This window comes from Lolium perenne, chromosome 7, assembly GCF_019359855.2.
Source record: "Lolium perenne isolate Kyuss_39 chromosome 7, Kyuss_2.0, whole genome shotgun sequence".
Classification (NCBI taxonomy): Eukaryota; Viridiplantae; Streptophyta; class Magnoliopsida; order Poales; family Poaceae; genus Lolium; species Lolium perenne.
The window spans coordinates 120,209,371-120,236,785 of record NC_067250.2 but is presented as its reverse complement, the minus strand read 5'-3'; the positions used below and the strand labels follow the sequence as shown (position 1 = coordinate 120,236,785).

Below are 27,415 nucleotides of genomic sequence, written 5' to 3'. Positions count from 1 at the left end.
TTATAAAAAATATGATCAGAAATTCAATGATTCAACGATACAAATGTGTACTTGTGTACTGAACAACCATGATGGTTGTGCAATAAAAGGACTGCATATTACATGGTTCAACTTTCTAATTTCATTTAGATATTTTGGGGGGGGTTGGCATAAGAAAGAGCGCTGTTTTTTTTTGGGTCCAATTTAACGTTGTGGCACAACCTTTTTTTTATAACAATTTTGTTTAGTTTTTTGTTTTTGTTTTGAGAGGAACAATTGTTTAGTTGCTCACCACTTATAATACCACATGGTAGCGTTGTGGCGCAACCTAGCGAGCTATTGGAAGTTTCTATTTTTCTATGCGTTCTAAAATTGCGGGAGCGCTGTTGTGTGCCACGGTGCCACCGCCACTCTCCGTGCCCGTCCATCCACTCCTGCCACCGGCGGCGACGAACGAGGGGTTAATCCGTTCCAATGCTTTCCGATGACAATGTAAGCTTTCTTGGATCCGTACTGTTTTCATCTAGATCGTTTTGGGTGACTACATTTCAGACTCGTGCGCACATCTCATCATCGTCTTCCTGTGTCGCAAGTCCAACCATTGTAAATTGGCTTTGACCAACTCCTGTAAACCACCTCAACCCAGTCCAGTTGTTCTATCATCGGATCCAACTAGCCTTGCTAGTTTTCGTGCGCACGCGGGTGTGTAAGGAGTAAGGACCACCGAGGAATCAATTGTTCTTAAAAGCTCAGTTGCGCAGGAGCGGCGCAACAAGCAGAAGATGACAAGGTGGCTTCTTCGGAGCGGGTAGTTACTTGGCTGCGCTCGCCGCATGTGTTGGTAGGTGGAGCTCTCCAGGGGTCCTGGGGCGCACTCAAGATGTTCGACGTAATGCTGCACTCGCGAGGTAGATGTTCTTGTCCTGGAGATCACGTGTCGGCGTCAGAGAGGGGATAGATTGTTCCTGGGGACCTTACTTGCGTGTTTGTCATTTGGCGCTGTGTGTAGCTGTTGTTTAGGTGGTAGTATATACCTTTCAGAGCTTTGGGATCGGAGGAAACATTCATGGTGGTGGTGGCCGTCATTCCTTGCTTTAGTATGTTGATTATTATCACTTGTCCCACACGGATAAAACATATGGAGCTTGGTGGGGCTTTTGACTAGATTAAAGGTTAGTTTAGTTTCAACTGCATGCTCCTGGTGGTGAAAGAGTTCAGGTGATTAAACATTTGTGTCCCTCTTTGGGAATCTCCATGGTGAGTAGTGCTTTGATTACTATTTTTTTCTCAGAAAAGGTTGTTGAAAATGTATAGAGCAGCTGTTCTTTACCATTGTCTTTTGGTGCAATGCTCATCTGTCATTCAAAAGTTACAGAATATTAAGGGAATACCATATTATATTCTATACTGGCTGATAAGGGTCCTTTCTGAAAGTCACGGAAGTTTTATTTACTACCAATGCCGGGCTTCACAGAGTAGTTGATAAATTAGTATATTCAGTTTGCACTAGAATAAAATTCAGCTAGCCCCTTTGGAAGTATCCACAGTCTTTTGGTTTAGCAGCGTGGTTTAGGTTTTTGTACGGACAAATTAGCTCAGGTAGTGTCGCCATCATGTTCCTAGGTACACATCGTTGTCTTTTGATGAATATTGAGCATGTCTGCAAGAATCTACTAAAGTGATCATTCTAGAATGATGTCGCCAAAAGCTTTTTTTTTTGTAAACCAATTAAGTCGGCATCAGGTTAGAAACTCAATTTATGCTAACATTAAAGCTTCTTTTCTTCTTTACATCTACCAGCCTCTTTGTCGCACAACAGTGCAGTTTTTTCTATTAGACACGCTACCGTTAGTATGGACCATCAGTATTCTGTATTCATGCGCTTTTATGACATGATGTATTTGCAAGTTGCAACCTCCTTTTCAAAGTATGATTGAACTTCTAATATCACTCATTGAAATTAAAGTTTTTTAATAGTTTGGACTTAGGTAATATTATCTCTTACCCATATATGACACCGAGCTAGGGCTGACAGAAATAGTAAATGCTTCGTTTCAGGAGATTTCCCTCTGTAATACCACAAAGTCCGCATTTTAGCAAAATACAACAGAGTGTCTAACTGACAAGTAGACCAAGTTACTGCACTAGATATTTCAATAGTCTATGGCTTCTGCTGCGTTATATGGATAATTTCAAAAATGTTCTGATGCTACTTTTACTATAAATGCCTTAACAATTGATCATATCAATTCTGAAATTCATAGCAGAAGTATACATGCTCACATCGGCGATAAACCGTCATTCTGAAACTGTGGTTGTAATACAACGGATGAAAAATGAAGTTAATCACATTTCCTTGTGCTCCATGCCTCCATACCAGAGATAAATTTACCAAGCAATCCTGTTTGGCAGCTTTGCACCTATGTAACAAGTGATAAGACACAAGTTTACACAGATTATAATGTATGGAGTGTCTTTTTGATGAAGAGAGGAATCAAATTAACCTCTGTTCCTCTTCTTTTGGAACCTTTATTTATTTAATTTCATGGTATTGGCCTATTATAACTCTTAGAGACGGTTGTAGCTCACCTACCGAGTGAAAGTTGTAGCTTACGCCATTTTATTGTAACATCTCTTAAAAGTTAAAATAGCTGTTAAGTACGTGAGACAACCCAATCTCTCAGAATTTTGATCTGCTTCATGCTGTTAGATTGCTCGATATTCAATAACTACAGTTGTTGCATTATGCAACAGTACACTCATGATGTCTAGTGTGTAGCCGTTTTTTCCTGTACAGTTAGGAGCTCCAACATATACACCCACATACTATCGTTAGAATTACCAATGGCACAAGTTCATGAATCTTATCATGATATTGTGTATGTTGTTTGAAATTGCTATGTTTGTAGCATGGAAGGCTCTATGATTTCATTTGTACTTAGCTATATAAAGCCCATTTGGTGAACGTTTGGCACCATTATGAGATTTTCTTCTACTACAAATGACACTTAGTTTGATGTCGCTTGAGAAGAAAAAACATTTGTATCCTTAAAGGAAGGTTGTATGCATCCATGTTTTGAAAGTTCAGACTTGTTAGCAGGGCATGTGGGATATTGGAAACAAAATATAACTTATGAAGTAGCACAACTCCAAGTGTTAACATTCCTGATACTACTAAATCTGTCCTTTTAACTTGTATCAAATTGTACATTGACAAGAAACTTCTGTCAAGTCATGTCGGCATTTCTCATTTTAATATGCTTTGTGGGCATATTTGTGCCTTCTGTTTCCTATAACAGAAACATTATAGGCTAAGATGAAGAATAGTTGCTTTCGCTGTTTTATTGTGAAAACCGATACTTGTAGTGCTAATTGAAATCAGCACCCCTTCTATTGTTTCCGCAAATATGCGGTTTCTGAACCTTAGTGTCGTATTTTCACCTTGTCAGTCCGACTGTCTGAGCATATCTCTTCTCGTTGTAGGATGGAAATATGCAGCTTGTCCAATATCGTGACTGGCTTACGGAAACTTTGTTGGAGTTCAGGTATGCAAAACTCCCATCCATTCCTTTAGCAAACTACTACTCCCTCTGTTCCATAATTCTTGTCGTGGTCTTATTTCAAATGAAACGCAGGGAGTAGTAAAAGTGTAAAACTGTGATGTGTGAAGATTCGTGAGTTCAGCTATGCAGAGAAATACACTATATAGCCATTGTTCTCGTGATTGGATTTATCGAGTGAACATATTTTGTTAAGTTCACATGTTTTATTTGGCTACACCCCATTCATATCAAGCTGGCGTCAATGGAACAATTCATCGTTTTGTAGGTTGGTAATAGGAAGAAGTTTGGAGTCAGGTTCTGGACACGCTATGTTGACACCCATGAAGATCCAGTCTAGGCAGAAAGGCCCATATGTACAGATTCCTGTACAAAGTGATTCCCTTTTCTCAAAAAGAAAAGGTGGAAGGAGATTCCGGAGTTTTTCCCAAACCTGGAGCTTTTTCCAAACCACCTCAGACTTCATACCTAAAAGAAAAAGAAAAAGAAATTACTAGAGCACTAGGAGTAGGCAATGCTGGGTCAAAGAGTTGGTGCTAGAGCAGTAGCACTTAGCACAACTGATTACAGCTAAGATGAGTGGGACTCCATCATCAAGCAAATCAATTGTTACACATGCAGACCAAGCACAGGAGATGGAATTCATACCAAATTACACCAAGTTGGAAGGAACAAAAAATTACTTAAGCTGGTATAGAAGGTCGTTGCTGATCTTGCAGACAAGGAGGTTAGAAAGCTTTGTCCAATGAGAATCAACCAATAGACAAGTCTAGTACTGAGTGGAAAAATTGGAGTGCCACTACTTCAGTGGTGGCATCGTTGTGTCTATGACCCTGCCACTATGTCAGGCACACAGGAGATATGACAGATCTTGTCAAAGCTATATTCTGGAGCAGAGAATGTGAAGTTGATGACGTGTAGCAGGGGGAGCCCTCTGTGATGGAATATGTTGCCAAGCTGCAACACTTGTGGGTTGACCTTGATCACTATGATTCTTTGGATGCAGAAGCTGGGGCGATTTTTCCCCCTTTTCGAAAAAAAAAACTATGATTCTCTTGAGTTGCCTCATGCAGATTGCACATCTGTTATGAAAAAATGGATTGAACGCACTCAGTTGGTAGTACAATTTCTGAAGGGCGTTACTCAGAGTTCAAGGGGAGGTTTACTACTCTGTTTCATCAACCTACTCTCCCTAATATGGAGGAGGCTATAGTTGGGCATGAGGAGTTCAGGTTGAAGGTAATGAGGAGTAATACAATGACTCCACTTTAGTCAGTCTTCAAAGTTACTAGGAATAACGAGACAACAGACTGTTTACATTGTGGTGAGGTCGAACACTTGGGTCGTAATTGTGGTGTCCTACACAAGCCAAACCGTTGAAGGGGAAGAGGAAATGATAGAGGTGGATCATGGGAAGGTAGAGGCAGTGGACACAGAAGTGATCCAAAAGCAAATGTGTTAGTCGAGGATGGAAGATCTCTGCAGAAGAGCTAAGGAGCTTGAGAAATAAAATGCACACTACAGTTAATAAAGGCCAATGAGACTCCACCTTCCAAAAATTTGCTAACTTTGTTTATGCTAATGAAGATAATTGTGCTCATAAATCTACATCCTCACAGGTGTAACAGCGGGATTTGAACCTAGATTCATGAGCATCAGAACATGTTGCAGACACGTCAAATGAGTTTGAGTCATATAATGAATATCTACCCACATGTAAAGAAACCCGGAGCAAGTAGTGATCTGCTGATTAGGCCAGCCAGCCTTAGTAAAACTATCAGCAAGTATATTGTCCCATTGTCACGCTGCCACAAGTGAAAGTTCTTCAAATTGCAGTGGGTACTTTCTTGATCTCCAAAGCGAGAGGTCCACGCATCAAACGATGTGAGTATTTCTTAAGCACCGCCACATTCACATTGTCAGAGTCTACCACAAGCTTGTTGACACCAACTGACAAGGTATCAACTTGTCAATGCCTATGGATTGTAGGCTAGGGTTTAGTTGGAAGTAGAGGGTAAGTAGATCTCGAAGGTTTCAGCCGAAAAGTACTCGACGATTATGAAAACTAGGGTTTGTAGACAATGATTCGATTATTTCCTCGTCCCTCGACTTCCCCTTTATATAGGAGGTGGAGCCGAGGGATTCGTGCTATACAAGTTACAGAGTCCGGGACGGTTTCTAACTCATCCCACCAGATTACAGATAACACTTCCTATTACAACTCTTGACTTTCCTTGATATATCTTGGGCTCCCGAATCTTCTTATTCTTCGGGTAGTGGGCCTTCAGTAAACCCCGGGTACTATCTTCGGCAGGCCCATTTGGGATGCCTATGTCAGTAGCCCCCGAGATTTTGCTTGAATCGTAGAATCAGGTAAAATCTCCACTGTTTATTTTTATTCGAAAGCTTCAACTTTTTTATATTTCTTCACATAAAATTCTATATTGTACAGGGATAATGGTAGTTGGGGCTAGTTCATCTGACGGATCAGGTACTAGTTAACTGCTCTAGTAGCAATCCGCAAAAACCTACTTCAAGATCACGTCCCTGGACATGATCTCGGGATACTGGTGTAAACTTCGACAGGTGCCGCTTAAGGTCTTACCATTCTGTCGAGTCCCAGTCAAATTTATCGGGTACCTAACGCGTCCGTTAGGATTTTTCTTCGTATCTGTTGATACGGATAAAGGTAGCAGAGCGCAGTCTTTGGCGATGCCACGCCCAGAACGGATGCAGGGTCTTACCTTCGCAAATTTGCGGCATTCGTAAATTGATCGCAACTTCGGCGTTATGAGAATATATTGTCGAGTGCTTTTCCGGCTGTTGGAATGGCACATTTTATCGAGTCAATTTTGACTTATATTGTTCTCCCGATGGGAGTATATGTAGAGTTAATTATAACTCGAAATATACTCTCTTGCTTTTCTATTTTTCCTTTGTTAATTTCATCGGGCACGCGAACAGCGTTCCCGATGGGAGTAGCCCCCGAGGCTACAACCAAGAACTTGTGCTTGGTTGTAGGCTCAACATTTTAGTCCACCTTGTCGCTATATTGTCATTTTTTTCCCAATATGATCTCTTTCTTCTTCTTTTTTTATCTCTCGGGTGCGCGAACAGCGCTCCCGATGGGAGTAGCCCCCGAGGCTACAGCCAAGGACTTGTGCTTGGTTGTAGGCTCCCGCAATTTCTATATTGCCGTACTCGAAATTTTACTTTTTGTCGAAGTAGCCCCCGAGCATTTGGGCAAAAACTTGTATTTGATCAAAGGCTCCCGAAGTATTTAATAATTCTCCCTGTCGCCAATCTTCTTTTATTTTCCTTGTCGACATGCTTCCCTTAACCAAATTTACTTCATCCCTGTTGAATAGTCGTGATTTTTCTGCCCTGTGGGTCCATTGCTTCCACCACGTTGACACGTCGTGCAAGTGGGGGACACACGTCCTCCGCTTTTTCTGGCGCACATACGGTAACGCCTATCTCAGTAAAAATACCTTTTTACCCTTGTATCTAGGAGATCTTTTTTCACCACACGATTTCTTCATCCAACGGCGCACTGCTTCACCCGATTCTTATATAAACCTTTCTTCAACCTCCGTTCATCCCCTCGCTTGCGCCGCTCATCTGTTCCTCTTCGCAAAAGCTTCCCCTGCGCCCAACTCTCTCTGATCATCCGCACTCACGAGCATTGCTCTGCCCATTGCCGTTGATGCCACCGCGCACGCGACTCACTCGCCACAGTACTCCAGAATCCAAGATGGCCGCCGAGGATCTTGAGTGGGAGAGATCTAAAATCTCCAACCAGGACATCAACATGCTGAAGAGGCTTGGCCTCATGAAGAAGGAAGACGCCATCCGCTTTCCCAGCGAAGAAAGCTACCCCAAGCCTCCAATGGAGTACCGGGTTAGTTTTGTTGATCACCTTATAAGTGGTCTTTCGACCCCAATTCACGATTTCCTCCGCGGCCTTCTTTTCGTTTATGGGATTCAACTGCACCAGTTGACCCCCAATTCCATCCTTCACATTTCTATTTTCATCACACTTTGCGAATGCTTCCTCGGAATCCCTCCCAATTGGGCTCTGTGGAAACGCATTTTCTGCCTCCGCCGCAATGGCTCCCACAACGTCACTTATAACATAGGTGGCGTTGTTATCTGTGTTCGTACTGATGTCGATTATTTCGACGTCAAATTTCCCGATTACGTCCAAGGATGGCGCAAAAAGTGGCTCTACATTCACGAAGAAAGCGCCAACTCCGTTGAACACAACATAGTTCCTTTCGACGGAAGTGCCGGGAATTCAGCGCCGCCGCTCCCGAGATGCCGAAGCTTCGAGGAAGAGAAAAGGCGACAGAGGCACTCATGTCTCGTATTCATCTCGCTTCAAAACACTCGAGGCAAAGAGCTGTCCGGTGTTCAAATCATCGCCTACTTCCTTAGGATTAGAGTGCAGCCTCTTCAGGCTCGCAAAAATCCCCTTTGGACGTACTACGGCAAAACGACGCCAACAGAATCTCCAACGATCTTTACGTAAAGGACTTGGAGAAATTGGTTCGAAGAGTTTCTCGACTAGCCAAGAAGGATCCTATTCCCTCCTCTTGTCGAGTAGAACCATACAGTGCTTCCAATCCTCTTCCCGAGGTATTTTGTCTTCTCGAGTTTCTGTCTTGTTCTAAACTTTTCCTTGCATCTCATTGTATTGGTATCTCGCTAATTTTCTTTTGTCGCTATTTTCTTGCAGAACCATCCTACTATGTCTTCCCTTCCTCCTCTTCCTGAGGATGGAGAAGTCGAAGAACAGGCCATCGTTGCCGAAGATACTCAAGGTTCTTCTATTCCTGAAAGTGAAGTCGCGGGTTCTCACAAATCTGCGGCTTCTCACGAAAAAGAAGTTGAGTCTCGAAGCCGGTGAGTCGACGCAATCCCTTCCTCCCCGCTGTTTCTCCAAGGAACAAAAGGAAAAGGACTCGATGCCGAGGATTCTGGCACTTCTAAGGCTGAAGAAGTTGTTCCTTCTCATCCGAAAGCAGCTTACGATCCTTATGTTGAATCCCTCGTCAGCTCGTAAGTCGTCTTTATTTCTCCCCCTTTTTTTTTTTTTTTTTACTCGAAATATTTATCTTGTCTTGCTTTTTATGCTGCCGATTTTTTGATCAACAGTGATGACGAGGAAGAAGTACCAACTACTGACGTGGCTCCTCGGACAAGCACGTCACGTACTGTACTTGCTTCAGACACGCTAGTTGAATGAGAAGAAACCTCGCCTCCTCAACAAAACGTCGTCACTACTACTCCACCATCAAGCCCCCTTGCTCCTTCACCAAAAAGGACAAGGGTTGAAAAGATTGTTGAACCTGCCCCTCAGTTGGGCAGTTCGTCGACTCTGCTCTTAGATGATGTAAGCTTGTCGACATCTATATTTTCCTTATTTTGTTTTTTCACACCTTTTCTCTTTTTCATGCCGATGTTTCTCTTGCTGTGTTCACCTTGAACAGCCTATGATCAAAGATCTTCTCCGCATCGGTTCCCAATTTATTGGATACCGTGAATATGCTAATAGAGTCGAAGGTAACGACTTTTATACTTGCTGTTTTTCCTTGATTTTTTACTCCTGTTGCTTTTCGCGATTTTGATCTTTCTTCTCTCTCTTTTCCATATCTCGACAGAGAAACTTGCAGAGGCCAACGAACGCGCCAACGCACTTGCTCGAAAACTTGAGCAAAGTGAGGCGGCTCGCAAGAAAGCCGAACTCGCTGCTAGCAAAGCCAAGGCCGAAGCCGATGAAGCCAAGGCGAAAGCTGCCGGTGTCGAGGAACCGCAGAAAAAACTTGAGGATGCTACAGCTGCCTTGGATGAGCACAAAGTCGCGCAAGCTTCTCGTGAAGAAGGAATCCTCAAGCGCTGAAAACTCGTAGTCGCCGCACTTTCGATAATTTTGCCGATCCCTTCTATTTTTATGAGAATCGTTGTTTCTTGTCTTTTCACTAATGCTTTGTTTCCTTGACAGCCCAAACAAACCAGGACTTTGATCGACGAATCCTCATCAATGACCCTGTCCTTGACGCACTTTCCTATCCGGAGCTTCATGGATCCGAGATTCGTGAAGGTGTGTCGAATGCTAGCGCAAAGTGTTGTCGCATTGTTCCCCTACTTCTTCCCGAAGAAAGAGGAGCTGCGACTTTCCTCAACCTTGCCAAGATGTTCAATACACCGGAAGACCTTGGACCGAAGATGCGCCAAGAGAATATGAAGGTTGCCGTTGAGAACACTGTCGCGTTGGTTGCCGATCGACAGACAGACTATTGACTGGATGAAAGTTGGCGACACCGAGCGAGATAGAGCAATCAAGATGGAGGTCGTTGATTAAGGCAGCCAAGCCCAACACGAAGAAGATCTTGGCCTATCTCGGGATCAAGCCGGCGTCGACTCCTAGCTCATCAAGGCCGGAGGTCTAGTTGCATGCCTCTTTATTTTTCTTTCTATGTTTCTTTTGCTCTTGTCGCCAAAGTAGCCATTTGGCGACACGTACTTCCTTAGCTCCACTGTAATGCCTTTGTAATTATTCCGAGAGATCAATGAAAACTCTATCTTTGCTTGTTGTTTGATGTTGTCTTGTTTAAATTTCGATTGATATTTGATAACTATACTCCATCTTCCGCTCCTTCCGATGTTTCGCCTTCTTCTCGCGAGGAGAACTTTTGCCGATATCGCACTGTCGACGATACCTTGTCGCAAGAACTGGATGAGCTTCGACAGCAGCCTTCGATATGCGAAGAAGCAAACACTTGTGATGATGGAGCAATCTCGTAAGTCATCGAAGCCGAAAAGTTGCTCTTCAGCCAAGCTCGCGAGGCCGTGGCTGCTAAGGAAATTGCCGCTTCCGAGGCTGAAAAGGCAACCACTCGAGAGAATTTCATGCTCGAATTAATGAATGAAGCCGGTGCGTATATGTCGGGTATGCTTGCTTCATCCTCCGATATCTTTCATCCTCATGCTATGTCTCTTAAAGGTTTCCCCTTCGTTGTTTTGATAGGTTCCTTTACTGATGCTGCTGCCGAGGAAGAGAGGGTAAATGCTAGGACGAACCTCCTTGTTAACCTTTCCCTGGACCATGGTTCTTTGTTTTGGGCTACCCCAGAGAGGACCCGACAAATTGTCAGATTCCAAGATCGCACCTCTCAAACTCGCGATTTCCTTGACTTCGTACCAAGACCTTGTCCATGGTTTACAACTCCATGTTTCCTCGGAACGTCCAACCAAAAACTCTCCCCGAATTGATGGAAAGATTCAAGGATGCTCGCAGATCCATGATTTTGTCAAAGCTCAACCCGGTAGTGGCGCGCATTTGCTCTTATCATGCTCCGGATCTGCCACTCAAATCTTGACCTTACCCAAGTTGTCGCAAAAGTTCATCAAAAGGTACAACGTCGAAGAGTTGGTGTTGACGGGATTAACACGAAGGTTACGCCTATAGCCGAAGAAATGATTGAGGACCTTCTTCGGATGGACGCCGACTTTTTGCCGATGGCCATTATGCCGATTTTCTTGGTCTTGCTCCCGAAGAAAACAGAGTTACTCTTGATGACATATTGAATCAAGATTAGTTATTTTCCTCTTGTAGATACTTCTTCTTTGTAATCCATGACTATATTGTAAAGCAATCATTATATTTCTCTGTTCGTCTAGCCCCCGAGTGTTTCGGTGACTCTTTACTGTATTTATATATTTGCGAGGTTTTGAACCAAGGCATTTATATATTTATGGCGAATATGAGCCCTCGAGCTTCTTTATTGAGTACTATTTTGTACTGACTCACGAGGTATTTTAATACCAAGGCAAGGTTTTTTCTTTTTTGATGGACTATATTGAAATTCGTCGGAGCGAAGACTTTGAACATGTCGATAAAGAGAAAGGTATATTGACACTATCTTTATTATATTGCAGCACCGCGAGCCCGCCTCATTAAAAACCTTCTCCGGCCCCACTCGGTGCCCCGAAAAAGGAAAAGAGTGCGTCTGAAAACTCGCGGGCGTTTCGGTATATTGAAGTTTTACAAGGACTATATTTCGACTCTAGGCGTAGAACCGCCCGAGTTGCGCCACGTTCCGGGGGTTTGGCTCCTCCACCCCTGTCTTCTTGTCCTTTATCCCGTATGCTCCTCCTCCGATTACTTCCGTGACAATGTAAGGGCCAAGCCATGGTGACTCGAGTTTTTCATGACTTTTTTGCGTGAGCCGAAGAACTAGGTCTCCCACCTGAAAAGATCTTGGCCGCAAACGTCGACTGTGGTAATTCTTCAAGTCCTGTTGGTATTTGGTTACCCGAGACAATACTTCGTCTCGGGCTTCATCAAGTGCGTCCACGTCGTCTTCTAGTGCTTTTCTCGACACTTGTTCGTCATATTCGACGACACGTGGAGAGTTGTGCTCTATCTCGATTGGTAGTACTGCTTCTGCTCCATGAACCAAGAAAAACGGAGTTTCTGTGTTCTTGTGTTTGGTGTTGTTCGATGCTCCACAACACACTTGGTAGTTCTTACGGCCGGGTATGTCGAGCTTTTTCCAAAGTGGTCCTAACAAGCGTTTCTTGATGCCATTGCAGATTATACCATTGGCTTTCTCGACTTGCCCATTGGTTTGAGGATGTGCAACTGACGCAAAGTGCAACTTGATACCCACCTCTTCGCAATAATCTTTGAATTCGTGGGATGTGAAGTTACTGCCGTTGTACGTGACGATCTTTGTGGGGCACTCCAAATACGAAAACGAGGCCTTTTATGAATTTTATCATGGATGCTCCGTCTGGTGAATTTATCGGCTTCGCTTCTATCCACTTTGTAAATTTATCGACAGCTACTAGCATATACTCCTTTCCTCCTGGCCAGGATTTGTGTAACTTGCCTACCATATCAAGTCCCCATTGAGCAAAGGGCCATGACAATGGTATTGGTGCTAGCTCTGGCTTTGGAGAGTGAGGTTTTGCGGCAAACCTTTGACACGCGTCGCAAGTTCTTACTATGTCCTTGGCGTCCTCGATTCTTGTCAACCAAGAGAATCCTGCCCGAAAGACCTTGGCTGCAATAGCTCGACTACTCGCGTGGTGGCCACATATTCCTTCGTGTACGTCCTTCGTAATTATTCTTCCTTCTTCGGTGTAACACACCTTTGCAAGACGCCCGAAATACTTCGCTTATACAATTCTCCTTTGACCACCGTGAAGGCTTTGGAGCGTCGAATTACTCGTCTTGCCTCAACTGGATCATCGGGTATTTCTTTCCCGAGGATGTATGATATGTACGGCCGCATCCACGGTATTCGTATCACCATGACCAGGTCCCGATCTTCTTCTTCTTCCTCTTGCTTTTCCTTGGTAGCCCCCGAGGGTTTCTTTTCCTTCTTTTTTGATTTTGTTGATTTGGTGGACCTCTCTGTTATCTCTTCCCGTAATACACTGGCGGGACCGCAAGGCATTGTGACCCGATGTTTGCAAGAACGTCGGCTTCGTCGTTGCTCAACCTGCTAATATGATTTACTTCGCATCCATCGAACAACTTCTCGAGCTCGTTGTACACCTCCTTGTACGCCATCATGCTATCATTGACTGCGTCACATTGGTTCATAACTTGCCGAGCCACCAACCGTGAGTCGCCAAAGATTTTTAGTCGAGTTGCACCGCAGATTTCGCCATCTTCATCCCGTGTATGAGAGCCTCATATTCTCGCTTCATTGTTAGATGCGTTAGGGAACGTCATCCGAAGGATGTACTTTAACTTGTCGCCTTCGGGTGATATGAGTACTACTCTGCGCCGGCTCCTTCTAGTCTTTTGGACCCGTCAAAGTTCATGGTCCAAGTTCTCGACAAATCTGGAGGTCCTGTATTTTGCAACTCCATCCACTCTGCGATGAAGTCCGGCGATATTTGCGACTTTATTGCTTTTCTTTTTTCATACGTGATGTCCCGAGGGAAAGTTCTATTCCCCAAAGGGAGACACGACCCGTAGCTTCGGGTTGTTCAAGATATTTGACAAGGGAGCTTCGTTGACCACTATGATCGGATGTGCCGAAAAATAGTGGCGCAATTTTCTTTGTCGTGAACACTCCATATGCTATCTTTTGGTACCGAGGATACCTTTGTTTTGAGGGCGATAAAACTTCGCTAACGAAGTATATCGGCCTCTGCACGCCGTGGAGTTTTCCTTCTTCTTCCCTTTCAACAACTAGCACCGTGCTCACCACTTGGGGCGTGGCTGCGATATACGACGGGAGAGGTTCCCTTTCTTTTGGCGCCACCAAAATTGGTGGTGTCGAGATTGTGCGCTTCAAATCCTCGAAAGCTCGTTTCGGCTTCTTCGTTCCACCGGAATTTATCTCCTTGCTTTATCAAAGCGTAAAATGGTAACGCTTTTTCACCCACCCTAGCGACGAATCTGCTCAAAGCTGCGACTCGCCCGATTAGCTGTTGTATTTCTTTCAACTTTGTTGGCTTCCTCATTGTTACGATAGCTTGTATTTTATCGGGATTTGCTTCGATCCCTCTTGCTGAAACTAGAAACCCCGAAGTTCTCCTGTTGGGACGCCGAAAGAACACTTCGTCGGGTTCGGTTTGAGGCGTAACTTATCAAGGTTGTCGAAGGTTTCCTTGAGATCCTCGATCAGCGTTGCCCCCTTTTTTGATGTTATGACGACATCATCAATGTATACTTGCACGTTCTTCCCGATCTGTGTCGCCAAACACTTCGCATCATCCTCGATATGTTGCTCCCGCATTTTTTAAACCAAAGGGCATTGTTCTCGTAGCAAAACACGCCGTAAGGTGTAATAAACGCGGTCTTTACTTCATCTTCTTCTTACAATCTGATCTGGTTATAACCAGAATATGCATCCAGGAAGGAAAGACGTTCACATCCAGCCGTGGAGTCGATAATTTGATCGATCCTCGGGAGGGGAAAGTGATCCTTTGTACAATGTTTATTGAGAAACGTAAAGTCGACGAACATGCGAAGGACCTTAGTGTTTTTCTTCGGCACCAACACAGGATTTGCTACCCATGTGGCTTCTGTGAATATCTCTTTGATAAAACCGGCTTCTTGTAGTCGATTGATTTCTCGATAAAGATGGCTTTGCGGTTTGGTTCAAAAACGCCGCAAAGGTTGTTTGATTGGTCTCGCTAGTGGATCCAAGTTTAGGTGGTGCTCGGCAAGTTCCCTGGGTACTCCTGGCATGTCACTGGACACCATGCGAAGATTTTCCGGTGCTCACGGAGGAACTCGACGAGCGCGCTTTCCTATGCGATATCCATGTCGTTTGCGATAGATGTCGTCTTTTTCGGGTCTGTCGGGTGAATCTGCACCTCTTTTGAATTTTTCTCGATCGAAAGTTGATTCTTTGTTTGGCCTTCCAACGTCTGGTAGTACGTCGTAATCGGTCATGCTTTTTGACGCCAAGTACTCGCTTGCATCCCGAAAGTTTCGACAGCCGGTGAAAATCCTTGTCGCATTTATCGGCTAAGGCAAAGCTTCCTTTGACCGTGATTGGTCCCTTTGGCCCAGGCATCCTCCACAACAGGTATGTATAGTGTGGCACCGCCATAAATCTAGCATATGCCGGTCGTCCCAACAGAAGCGTGGTGCTGCGACGGAAAATCCACGACTTCAAATTCGAGCCTCTCGATTCTATAATTTTCTCGGGTCCCAAACTGAACGTCGAGATTGATCTTTCCCAATGGGTAACTTGGTTTCTCCGGTGTGATGCCGTGGAACCTTGTGTCATTGGTTTCAAGTTTGCTAAGGATATGTTCATCTTCCTCAATGTATCTGCATACATAAGGTTCAAGCTGCTGCCGCCGTCTATGAACACTCGAGAGACATCAAATCCCGCGATAAGCTGTGGCGAGAATAAGTCTTGTTGCTTCTGGTCGAGGAACTTGTCGTGGATGATCTGCTATTGTGAAGCCGATATCTTGTCCCGACCAATTAAGGTACTCAAGCTGTTGGTGGAGGCATTTTCTACGCCATAAACACTGTCGTGAGATTACTTTACGAGCTCTATTGGACGGCCTTCCCTTCGAATCATCGACACTGCTCCATTGGAGTTAGGATCAACATAAGGTGGTGGTGCAGGTGCTGCCGCTATTACGAGTGATGCCGATTGTCGTCTCGTGATCGCGGGAGGAGGCGGCAAGTGAATCTCGCTTCTAGGTTCTCGAGGATTTCTCTGTGCTGCCCGCGCGTTAGCGTTTCTGCGTACCGCAACATTGCTGAAAATTTCGACAGTCTTTTACGCAAGTGCCCTGACTGTCTTTTACCGTTCTTTGTCGAGGAAAAAGTGCATCCGGCACGGTCCATTCATCATCTCTTCGGGGGACACGAAGGGTCTTGGGAACCTAGGCCCGCTATTTTGCCTCGCTGCGTGAATCATCCCTGTTATCGCCTCGCTGTTCATTGCTTCTCCGGTAATCATCTCTGTTGCTTCCTCCTGTATTTGTCCGAAAACCCGCCGAAATTTGTCCCGGAGCGTCATAGTTCTGCACGCCGAGGAAATCTTCGCCTCGGTTGATAGTTTCGACCACGGTCCTCCTCTGGCGACTGTGCCGTTTGTTGTGGACAGCGTCTTCTCCATCTGCCCATTTATTTGCTATCTCCATTAACGCGGATCTTGTCTTTGGATTGGTCCTTCCCAAATCCTCGACAAAATCTCCACGCTCGACTCCTGCGACAAACGCATCTATCGCTCTCTCGTCGGATATATTTTCTGCTGAATTTTTGATGATATTCCATCTTTGGATGTACTTTCTCATTGGCTCATCGGCTTTTGTCGACATGCTCTCAATTCCTCTAACGACGCGGGTTTTTTACACGTGGATGCGAAGTTCTTGACGAACACATCCTCGAAACTTTCCAACTGTCGATGGATCCTGGAGCGAGTTTCTTTATCCAAGATCGTGCGGCTCCACTCAAATGTACCTGGATGCTTTGCATAGCTGTTGCCCTGGTTCCTCCTGTCAGCTTCACCGTCTCCAGATAGTCGACTAGCCAATCCTCTGGATCTTGGAGGCCGTCGAACTTCTTGAAATTATCGGGTAGCTTGAATCCTGAGGGGACTCGAGTTTTTCGGACTCTCCTCGTGAAGCATGGCAAGCCGCACATATCTTCGTCGTTAAGCTCCGGAGATTGCCGATGATCCCTTCTGCTTTGTCGTGCTCTGTCGACTCTTGCTTGTGCTGCCGTATCTCTTGCTCCACTTGGTCCTTCAGGGGCTGCCGCCGTTGCTGCTGCAGGTCGTGGACTATGTTGCCTTGCTGTTCCTTCGGGAGGCGTTGAAACGAACGCTGTCCCCATAGCTCCAACTCCTGCTATCGCCATATTGTATAGTGTTTCCCTTGGATCACCTGGAGGTGGTTTAGACGCGAGGATAAAAGCTTGTGTCGCCATATACCCAGCTTTCCGGTGTCTTAGGGATAATGTTTCCTCTTGTGTCTATCGACATAAAGGACATGTCGAGGTTTTGAACCAAGTGCTCTCTTTCTGCTTCGGGTATGTGTTGTAACCTTGATCTTCCTCTGTTCCGAGCCTCCCTGTGGCTATCACCCGAAGTTCTAGATTGTTGACTCAGATCTGCCCTTCTCCTGCTGGATGCAGAAGCTGCTTCCTTTCTCCTGTTCAACTCAGCTGTCTGTTTTTCCAATTCCCTCGCAGCTCGTGCGAGCCTATATTGATATGCTTGCAATTCCTCTGGTGTGGCCGTGGTAGCCATTGGTTCTGTACCGTTCATAGCTCTCGCGGCTCTGTCCCACGCTGCTTGTGAAAGTTGAACTCTATCTCGCGGCTCTGGCCCGACGTATTTGTTGCCCAGGCCTTGTCGCAGATTGGAGGGATCGACGTATGGATTTCCCAGACTGTCGAAAGCCTCAGATGTCTCCTCTTGATCTTCAATAGCGTAAATCTGATGATACTTTGTACTCAGATCTACGTTGGGTTTGGTGACATCATCGTTGAGATTGATGAAGACCTTGCCTACTGTGATAGATTTGTCGATGAAGTCATAGCTGTCGACATTGCTTGAGCCATCGCTTATATATGAGTCCGCAGATGACTCAAACGACATGTCGTTGAAGATCTTGGCGAGTTTCTCTCTTGTTCTGGTGCTGATGTAGCGTGTCGCCGAGGTTTCTTCTTCTCCTGACTCGGTTGACGACGCATAGCTTGAAAAATCGGAATCGACCTTCGACGATCCCGACGAAATCGGAACCTCGACACGATACGATCCTTCCTTCTCGACGCGAAAGTGAAACCTTCCGAACGTCATCTCCATGGGCTCCGCCAGATACGCATATGCATCCAAACGGGAGGGTGGGTGAGGAACAAAATCGACAAGACCAGCAGCGATCTGTTTACCTCGATCCATTGTGTTGCTTGCAGTTGATGATGTCGAAGATCTTGAACGTGCCATCGAGATCAGATCCTTACGCCTCTAATTCCCACAGACGGCGCCAATTGACAAGGTATCAACTTGTCAATGCCTATGGATTGTAGGCTAGGGTTTAGTTGGAAGTAGAGGGTAAGTAGATCTCGAAGGTTTCAGCCGAAAAGTACTCGACGATTATGAAAACTAGGGTTTGTAGACAATGATTCGATTATTTCCCCGTCCCTCGACTTCCCCTTTATATAGGAGGTGGAGCCGAGGGATTCGTGCTATACAAGTTACAGAGTCCGGGACGGTTTCTAACTCATCCCGCCAGATTACAGATAACACTTCCTATTACAACTCTTGACTTTCCTTGATATATCTTGGGCTCCCGAATCTTCTTATTCTTCGGGTAGTGGGCCTTCAGTAAACCCCGGGTACTATCTTCGGCAGGCCCATTTGGGATGCCTATGTCACCAACCTCTTTTGCCAGATTCACTGCCTGACACGGGCTAGGATCTCGCCACCTTGTGGATCAGTCATGGAGGAAAAATGGCAAAAGTACCCTGCTGATCCCTAAGGACCACACTAACCTACCCAGCATCCTCAGGAGGTAACCAACCAGGTTGCTTCCGTTTCAACTATTAAGCCCAACCAGTCGAATAACCAGAAACTCAAATCTGGGTGGTGTGCTAGCGGTGTCTCCAGCACGTCATAATGGGATGCCGCCTAGCTGGATTCTTCGCTGGTGAAGCTCTGCTTCCACAGCAAGGTTGTTCTTCACCAGTCTCCAGACATGCATTGTGAACTTGTTCGGCACATCGGCTTCCGACAGCTACAGGGTCATCCATCCCTTGGTTGCACAATAAGAGGAAATTCTCATCCCTGCCTTCTGCCATTTTCTTCATCTGCATCCCCTAGTGTAAGCATACTTGGTGGGAAACCTTACATGTCTTTGGCTCAACAGATATTCTGCGACCCAATCCGCTGAACTTTCCATGCCCCATTTGCCGCATCACACTAGCTAGAAGTTAGACGATACTGAGCTCAACTGCTTATATCGTTTCTTTTTTCCCAAACACGGTCCGAAGCGTTTGTCTTGGTATATTAGAAGAAAACCACAAAGAAAGCATGTGAGTACAGCAGCGTAGCCAAGCTGCAACAAGAAAACGAAAAGAAAAGGAAGAGAAGAAAACAAGGAAGAGAAGGGGGGGAAACTATTTGTTAGCCTTTCAGGGTCAGTTCTGAACATCATCTAGAGGCCTAGCATGGAGGGGTAAAGGACGAAGGGCTTTTACCCTGGCCAGCATCCAAAGCCTAGCTTCTCAAGGATTGACAACACCAGATTTTTCCTATTGATGGTAATGTTTTTGAAGATGCCATCGTTGCGTGATTTCCATAGCCTCCAAATGGTGAGCAAGATGATCGATTTAACTCCTTTTTGTAGTGAAGGATTGGCATTGGAGGCAGCAGAGGCAAACCAGGAGCGTCTGCCCCTGGCATACACATCAACATGTTCGGTTTGGAAAGAAGGTCGTGTCATATCTGCTGCGAGAAGGAGCATTGGATTAGCAGGTGTGAGATTGATTCATTCCTGATCATAGAGCGCACATGTGTCATCATTAGACAGGTCGTGGCGCACACGTCTTTCGACTGTCCAACATCGATCAAGGTATGCTAACCAGGCGAAAACCTTGCCTTTGAGAGGGGCCCAGCATTCCCAAAGAGAGCTGTGATGAGGGAAGATTGTAGAACCTTCAAAGAGAGCGTTGTACGCAGATTTGGCAGTGTATGATCCAGATTCAGAGAGGTTCCAAGAGAGCACGTTCTCAGTGCCGGGGATAATCTCTTGGTCAGCAATAATATCGACCAGGTGCAGGAACTGGATAATCTCTTGGTCAGCAATGTCTCTGAAGCAACCAACTGTCGTTTGAAGGCACGAGGGTTTACTGCTGTGACCACCTCTGGTGCAAAATCAGCGATACTCTGCCCTGCGATCCACTTATTAGACCGGAATAGAAGCGTGGTACCGTCACTAAGAGTAGCTCTAGTTTTTATTTTTGAGCAGAAAGAGTAGCTCTAGTGGCAGCATGCACCAGGGCATTGACATGGAGACCAACTTTGAAGGGGAAATTGGCATACGGCCTTGTGCTGTCAGTATGACGTAGCCATGCCCAGCGTGCACGAAGAGCCCATCTCACTCGTTTCAGATCGAGGACACCGAGGCCACCAAGTTCAGTAGGCCGACAGACGTCCATCCAGGCTACAGTGCAGCTGCCTCTACCATCGTCACGACCCGAGAACCAAAAGAACGAGCGCTGGCACTTGACGATAGTTTCCTTGATGGGTTTTAGCATGTCAATGGTCAGCATGGTATGAATAGGTGCTGCCGCAAGCACAGATTTGACAAGGACCAGCCTGTCTCCCTTGGACATTAGCCCGGCACGCCACCCAGAAAGTTCGTCATACAGTTTGTCGATGAGGGGTTGCAAATCTTCGGCACACAATTTCCAAATGGAGAGAGGCACTCCAAGGTAGATGATTGGGAAGTCCTTGACTGGGCAGTGCAGATTCTGGGTGATGAGCTGTCGCTCTTTATCGCTGCATCGAATTGGCGTGGCAGTGCTCTTGAGGATGTTAGTATGCAGGCCTGTTGAGCAGTGATGTCGATCAGACAGTGAAATACCTGCATGACCAGGATGAACAACATCGGCGACAGTGGATCCCCTTGCCGGGCGCCACGGTGATGGAAGATCTCCTCTCCTGGCGTACAGTTAACCAAGATGCGTGTTGACGCCGTGGACAGAGGAAGGCAAACCAAGTTGATCCATAGGTGTCCAAAGCCCATGTGCGCTGCATGCCTGCATCAGCTCGATGCGGAAAGGCCAGGAGACGGTGTCAAACGCGCGAGCGATGTCCAGTTTCAGAAACGGTATTGGATCGTTTGCAGCATGAAAGGACTTGGCAAGTTGGACACTGGAAGCAGCTCATGGTGTAATCCGGGACAACTTGAAGCACCGATTTCACTAAAACTTCTGTACTGGCATTACACAGACCCTGACCTTTCAACCTTGTTTGTACTTTCTCCAGGCACAATCCCTTGTATGTTTCAAGCATCCCTGCTTCGATCTGCGCATAACATGATAGTGCATAAAGCCTCCATCTGAATCAGAAAGGTACCCTTGAGCTCAGTCTTCACATGTTCATGTTGCACATCCCTGAATAAGGTCGAGGATTTATTCAAATTCACCTTCTGTCCCGACCTCACCTAGTAACCCTAAAAAACGATTTCAGCACATTCATGCCAGTTGTGCTGGCCTCAAAAAGGCAATGTTGTCGTCGGCAGACAGAAGATTAATGATATTCAGTCCACCTGCACCCAAACTGGACAACCTGTAGCAAATGGTAGTCGCCGAGTCTGTTGGAGCAATACCTAGAAAGTCTAGTACACGTCGACACAGAATGATAATAGATAGTTTAAGGTGAGCAAGAAGGGACAATTATATTGAATATGTTTGATGTACAATACCTCCCAGGTTCTTGGGATGAGATGAGAGATACGATTGCACTCTCATGCCTTACCTTAGAACAACAAAAATATGTTTTTCTGTTAAGCACATTTGTCAACAATTTTCATGAGAACTCCTTTGACTATCTTCCAGAATGAGTTGGTCCGAAGTTGATATATCATAAATAAAATAGGAGTACTACCTCTGCTTAATACCATGCTACTTTCTGTGAGGCGGCTAATCAAGTTAACAATGTACTGCATTTTCCAGTTTAATATATATGCTGAAGTTTACTAATGAGTTTGGAAAGCTCTAGTTGGAGGGCTGTTCTGATTCAAGCATTGCGACGCATGTGTTTGATAATATACACCTCTCTGTTCATACAAATACTAATCATATGTAACCAAGATAGAAAAATGAGAAGCTGCAGTTTCCTCTTCTAAATCAAGACAAGAAAATGCCCAGTGCCAAAGCAGTGTTGATGGTTCTCTCTCCAGGTATTGATCTGAACGCAACTAAAGGTGTTGCCAATCAGAACACTGCCTCTATAGGCTCCTGCAGAATCATGAATAACTGCCTGCGTGTTTCCAAACTGCTACGCGATGGTGCACTCGGTCTGAGGTGAGCACCTGTCTGCGGTTGGCTTTGCTTTTGTCTCTTCCTTCCCTATAATCGGTCAGCACAAGTTCAGACAAATTATGTTTCTTTGCTATTTCTCCGGACAGAGCACATAGTACAAAAAGACAAGCAATATTTCATTTGCGTCTACATCCATGACATATGTTTCGTGTTGTTGGCCATTCTTCATAGGATCATAGCGTGTGCACTTGCAGGATTTGGGAGGACCAAAACAAGCTGAAGTAAGCAAAAAAAAAAAAAATTGAGTACTACAAGTGGCAACCATTTCTTAAAGAAAAAAAAAATGATGCTGGTAGACTTCCTTTTTTTGAGAGGGATGGTCGTAGACTTGATAGTTATATGTTTTAAATCATAAGTAGTGCCGAACTCTGCTGGAACCGATGTAATATCTGTTATTTATTTGCTGACTAGGGATCTCTGATATTTCTAGATGTTCAGAATTTGGCTTGTCAACCTGCCGGACCGTGTCCTCTCTGGCTCTTTGTAAATGTCAGCGCTTGTTCTAGCGCTGCTCCAACTAGGTTGGCTCCCATTCTTGAGAAAAAGCATTAGCAGTGTCATAAGTCATAACCGTACTTACGACCATTTTGACAGGAATTTACTAGTAATCGACGCCCACATTTGCATCGAGATCATGCACTGTCAATCGTGTTGGTAAATCAAAAGAAATATCATACGCTTATCAGGATCAGGCGATTGTAGTTTAGGTAACATGCGTGTCCTTGTCGCGGATGATGACCAGCGCCACATTTTTCGCAGCTCGAGAGATACGTTGCTGAATGCTGATTGATGCGATTTTAGTTTAGCTGACTGAAACACTCAGGTCCTCGGGATCTTATCATGTGATGACTGGGGTGGGTTTCATTGGACATCAAATTCAAAGTCTTTGCTACTTAGGGGCTGTTTGGTTCAGAGGGTATCCTTTAGGGGTTGAGGATATCCCCAACCACATGGTTAGGGATAGCCAATTTCTGTGTTTGGTTGGTAAAATGAGATGTGGTTAGGGATAACCAATTTCTTGTTTGGTTGGAGGGATGAGATGTGGCTAGATTGCAGTGATGACTGGGTCCCACATGCCAGGATAACAAAAAAAATCTTAGAAAGTGGTGAACCGGGTCCCACAGGTGAGGTCGGGCGGCGCACAGGCGAGTTCTTCCTTCGAGGCCGCCACCGCCGGCGCGGGGCTCGCCTGGAGCCCGCTACCGCAGAGTGCCTCCGCCGGCGCGGGACTCGCCTGGAGCCCGCCACCGCGTCCGCGCCATAGGGGCCCCGACCCCTTGCTCCACGGTCATGCACCGCCACCGCGTCCCCAATCTCGTGGCCAAGAGCCGCCGCCGCGTGGCCCGTGCTCGCCACCGCGAGTGCCTCCGCCGCGCCCCGCTAGGAGCCGAGCACCGCGTCCCCAAGCTCCACGGACATGCGCCGCCGCCGCGTCCCCAAGCTCGCGGCCAAGCGCCGCCGACGCGCGGTCCGTGCTCACCGACGACCCTCGCCCTCATGCTCTTGCGTTGTGGCGAGCACCCCGACGGGGGGGGAGGGCGGCCAAGGATCGGCGGCGGGAAGGGCTCCCCGGCCAAGCGCAGCGGCGGGCACGCCCATGGCGCGACGGCGGTGGCCAAGACGAGCGGGAAGCACGGCCATGGTGCGGCGGCAACGGCCAGCGCGGCTGCCGGGGCGGGCTTGACCGAGCTTTCGCGGGCGGGCGGGCATGGCGGCGGTGGCCTGGCCGGAGGAGCTGTGCGTGGCCGGAGGACGGGCGGCCAGGGGCAGCAGCGGGCGCCTCTGGTCTTGCGGTGCCGCGTTTCAGTTCCTTGTCGCTGCCGCCGTCCGGAGCGGTCCTGCCTCTGGTAAGCGAGCGCAGGGTGAGGCTAGCAGCGGAGCCAGAAGTGGTTGGCCACATCCAGCACTTTTTGGCGGATGGGCCGAGCCACCGTTTTGAGCCAAATTTGTGAAATCTGGTTACCCCTATCCCCTGCCACCCTCCAAACCAAACGGATGGTAGCCATTTTTTTAGTGGCTATCCCTATCCACTTGACGATAACCCCTAAACCAAACAGCCCCTAATACTTTCATTGCAGATTTTTATATGTAGTGTCGAATTGAAAACGTTCCAATTCCAAGAAATCTATTCAGTTAAAATGCCGCCGTGCTAAGTTCCAGCCTCCACGGAGGCTCCTACACATGATTTGTCAACGGGGACAATCTCAACTCAGAATATTCTGAAATTCATAGCACGCGACTTTAAAATATAAATTCATAAATAAGGCTGACAAGGGGACACAAGGTACAGTATCCGGCTAACCGAGCTACAAGGGGTCAAATCCTTACGGGCGATATGTCAACGGGGAGTCGACTAGCACATAATAAGATTTTAAAATTCATAGCACAAGCACACGATTTAAAAATGAAAAATTCATTAGAAATCGATCGAATCCATCCAAATACAATGGGATGCAGGAACTGAGGCTGACAAGGGGATGCAAGCTGGTACAATCTCCGGCTAAACCGAGCCCCCGGGCGGGGCTCGGGTAATACTGTAATAATTATTGAGATACCAGCAGCAGCAGCAATAAGCTTGTTTTCGTCATCATCAATGGTGGCCGTGGCCGTGGGCACTCCGGTGAATGGATCCTTATTAGAAGTCAACGTCCTTGAATACCTTGCGCACCTGCTCGAGCGTGACGAAGAGCACGACGGTGAAGGGCCCCTGGCGCGACACGGTGGGGATGAAGCCCTTGTAGAGCGCCATGACGCCCTCGGACCGCACCGTCTTGAGCGCGCAGTCGACAGCGCCGGCGTACGGCGGGGGCGCGCCGGGCGCCACCTTCATGTTCATCACCCTGGTCTTGACCACGTCGACCGGGTTGGACGCGGCGGCCGCCACGATGCCCGCCGCGAAGCTGGCGGCGACGTGCGTGCCGAGCCCGTCGGCGGCCGGGCCGCGGCGCGCGAGGATGGCCTCCTTGGCCTGGTCGTAGGTGGCGAGCTGCGAGGCGGTGACGATCATGGCGCGGTTCACCGTGAGCGAGGAGCCGCGCCAGAGGCTGCGCACGCCCTCGTCGCGCGCCATCCGCGCGATGGCGTCGCCGACGCTGCGGTAGTTGCGGCGGTCCGCGAGCGGGAGGCGCCCGTCCGCCTGCATCCGCACCATGGCCAGGTCGGCCGGGTTGCCCACGGCGGCGCCGACCCCGCCGGCGATTAGGCCGGCCGCGATCTTGCGGTGGAGGGGGAGCACCCCGGCGTTCTCCTGCGTCCACCGCTTCTTGAGGATGTCGTAGAGCCCCATCCGCGTGGTGGAGTAGAGCGTCTGGCGGAGGACGGTGGCCGAGATGCCCGAGAAGAGGCCGGCTGCGCCCTCCGCGCGCAGGATCTGCGCGCCGACGGAGATCGGCCCGGGTTTTGGAGTAGGTGCTGCGGCCGGGAGGGAGACGGTGTGGGTTCCCGACTGGAAGGCGAGCGCCGGGCGGAGAGCGGGGGTGGGGGTGGGGGCGGCGGCGGCGGCGGAGGCTTCGCCCTGTAGCTGCATCCGGACCTTGATGAGGTCGAGCGGGTGGGTGGAGCAGCCGGCGACGATGGAGGCGATGCCGCCCTCGACGAATCCCTTGGCGCCCATGGTGGTTGCTTGCGAGCTTCTTCTTCCTTCCCCTCAGATGTATGGACGGAATCGAGATCCCCAAAGATCCAGAAAGTGGAACCGACAAAGAAAGCTTAATACTACTATGTACTAAAAATCAAGGAAAGATGGCTGATTTGGGCGAGGAGGGCTATTCCCAGTAGGAGCTTGGGCACATGTCACTGGAAACGAGGAGGTGGGAATGGAGGGCGAAGGCTATGGAGGCGGAGTGTGGGACGCTGGGCCTCTGTGACATATGCTGCTCGTGCTTCCTGTTTCCCCGGCTGCGAGATGTGTGGGAGGAAGAGGGAGGCGCTATTTATAGGTGGGGGGCCGGACGGACGGCGGTAGGGGACGGCGGGGAAGGAAGGAGGCGAGGTGCCTTCGGGCGGCCGGAGGGTCTGTCTGGGGAAGGCTGATTCGCGGGGGGGAGGCTGACTGATGGACGAGGTGGGTGGCTGGCTTGGGCCTGACGCGGAGGGCGACGCGGTAGCCGGCCGGCTATGGACGCGTCGGTGGGTGGCCGCGCGTCCGGACCACGGCGGCGCCAGGGTTTCGCATCTGGGACGCGCATCCTGGCCGTATGTTTTTGGATGGACGGCCGGGATCGGGAATTTGGAGGTGTGGTGCTGCCTCCGGAATCTGGAAACTTGGAAAGTTGTGTTTCTGTGGGTTGCGGCGGCCACGCGCCTGGGGCAACAAGGGTTAGGGCAACGCAATAGGAATAGGATGCCTCGCTTGCCTTTACTTGTGCGGCTGGAGAGACACAGAGTACACTAGGCCGTGTTTGGTAGGTCACACGAGTCCTTCAGTCAAGCTCCGGTCAGATCCCCTGATTACCATAGATCTTGCTATCGATTTAGGCTACGTATACTATCTATTTTCATGCCTACCTTAGCTGGCATATGATGTCTCTGATTGTAGGTCCGACCTTCTTCTCCCTCGAACACGTCGACGATCATGGGCGGAACTACATGAGGACATGGGTGTACACCCATTATTTGGATGCTCCCTCCGCCCATGGCAATGATGGTATCATGGCCATGCCTTCTTCTCCCTCGAGCACGACAGTTGTGGTCTTGCAGGCGGTATTCAATGATGTCGATAAACCGGTCTAAGGGCATCTCCAGCGGCGTGACGCTTTCAAGTCACTAAAATTGACCGCTTGCGGTCGTTTGGGTTGAGGCGCGGACACAAAATTGGCCTCATGGGCTGATATGTCCTTTTTCAGTCGGTGGTAGCCCCACCAGCCCGACGCAGGTTTTGGAGGGAGACGACACCAAACGCGACGAGGGTGATGAATGGATCGTAGCGAACAAGAGGGGGGGTGAATGGCGCTACGACAAGTTTTAGTCTTTTTCAAATTTTATGCAACGGAAGGTAAAGGTGAGAACTTTAGCAATAGGGGTGATCCTACAATGAATATCGGACAAGTGCAACAAGTAAAGGAATCAACAAGATAACGAGAGTAAGGAGCGAGACAACCGGGGGTGTGAGGCGAGTCGAGGTTTGTTTCCCGCAGTTCCTTCCACAATAGGAAGTACGTCTGCGTTGAGGAGGTGCTAGTCTCACACTAGAGACTAGGCGGCCACACCACGAAGGAAGGCCTCACCTTCTTCCTCGAGAGAGCTCCACGAAGGTGCTCTCCCTCTTCCACTAAGGCACTGGTCGAGGCGGTGATTCCTTCACAAGGTTGGGACGAGCTCCACACACAAG

The 27,415-nt window shown here is 47.7% G+C and overlaps 1 protein-coding gene and 1 long non-coding RNA gene across 4 annotated transcripts; one reads left to right on the top strand and one right to left on the bottom strand.

Annotated features, from left to right (window-relative positions):
- Nucleotides 1-361: 361 nt before the first annotated feature.
- Nucleotides 362-21,789, top strand: LOC127323820 (uncharacterized). 3 transcript variants are annotated; one of them, XR_011749054.1, is made up of 5 exons: nt 362-471; nt 3,463-3,524; nt 3,615-5,423; nt 18,432-19,299; nt 19,386-21,789. It is a non-coding gene; the product is annotated as an uncharacterized lncRNA (long non-coding RNA). The 3 variants fall into 3 exon arrangements; XR_007865982.2 differs by lacking the exon at nt 362-471 and adding an exon at nt 501-887 and having other exon boundaries at nt 3,808-5,423; XR_011749053.1 differs by lacking the exon at nt 362-471 and adding an exon at nt 501-887.
- A 2,694-nt stretch (nt 21,790-24,483) lies between these two features.
- Nucleotides 24,484-26,029, bottom strand: LOC127323931 (mitochondrial uncoupling protein 5-like). The gene has a single exon (XM_051352035.2). The coding sequence runs from the start codon at nt 25,697-25,699 to the stop codon at nt 24,722-24,724; it is 978 nt and encodes a 325-aa protein (XP_051207995.1). The 5' UTR covers nt 25,700-26,029; the 3' UTR covers nt 24,484-24,721.
- Between the last annotated feature and the right edge of the window lie 1,386 nt (nt 26,030-27,415).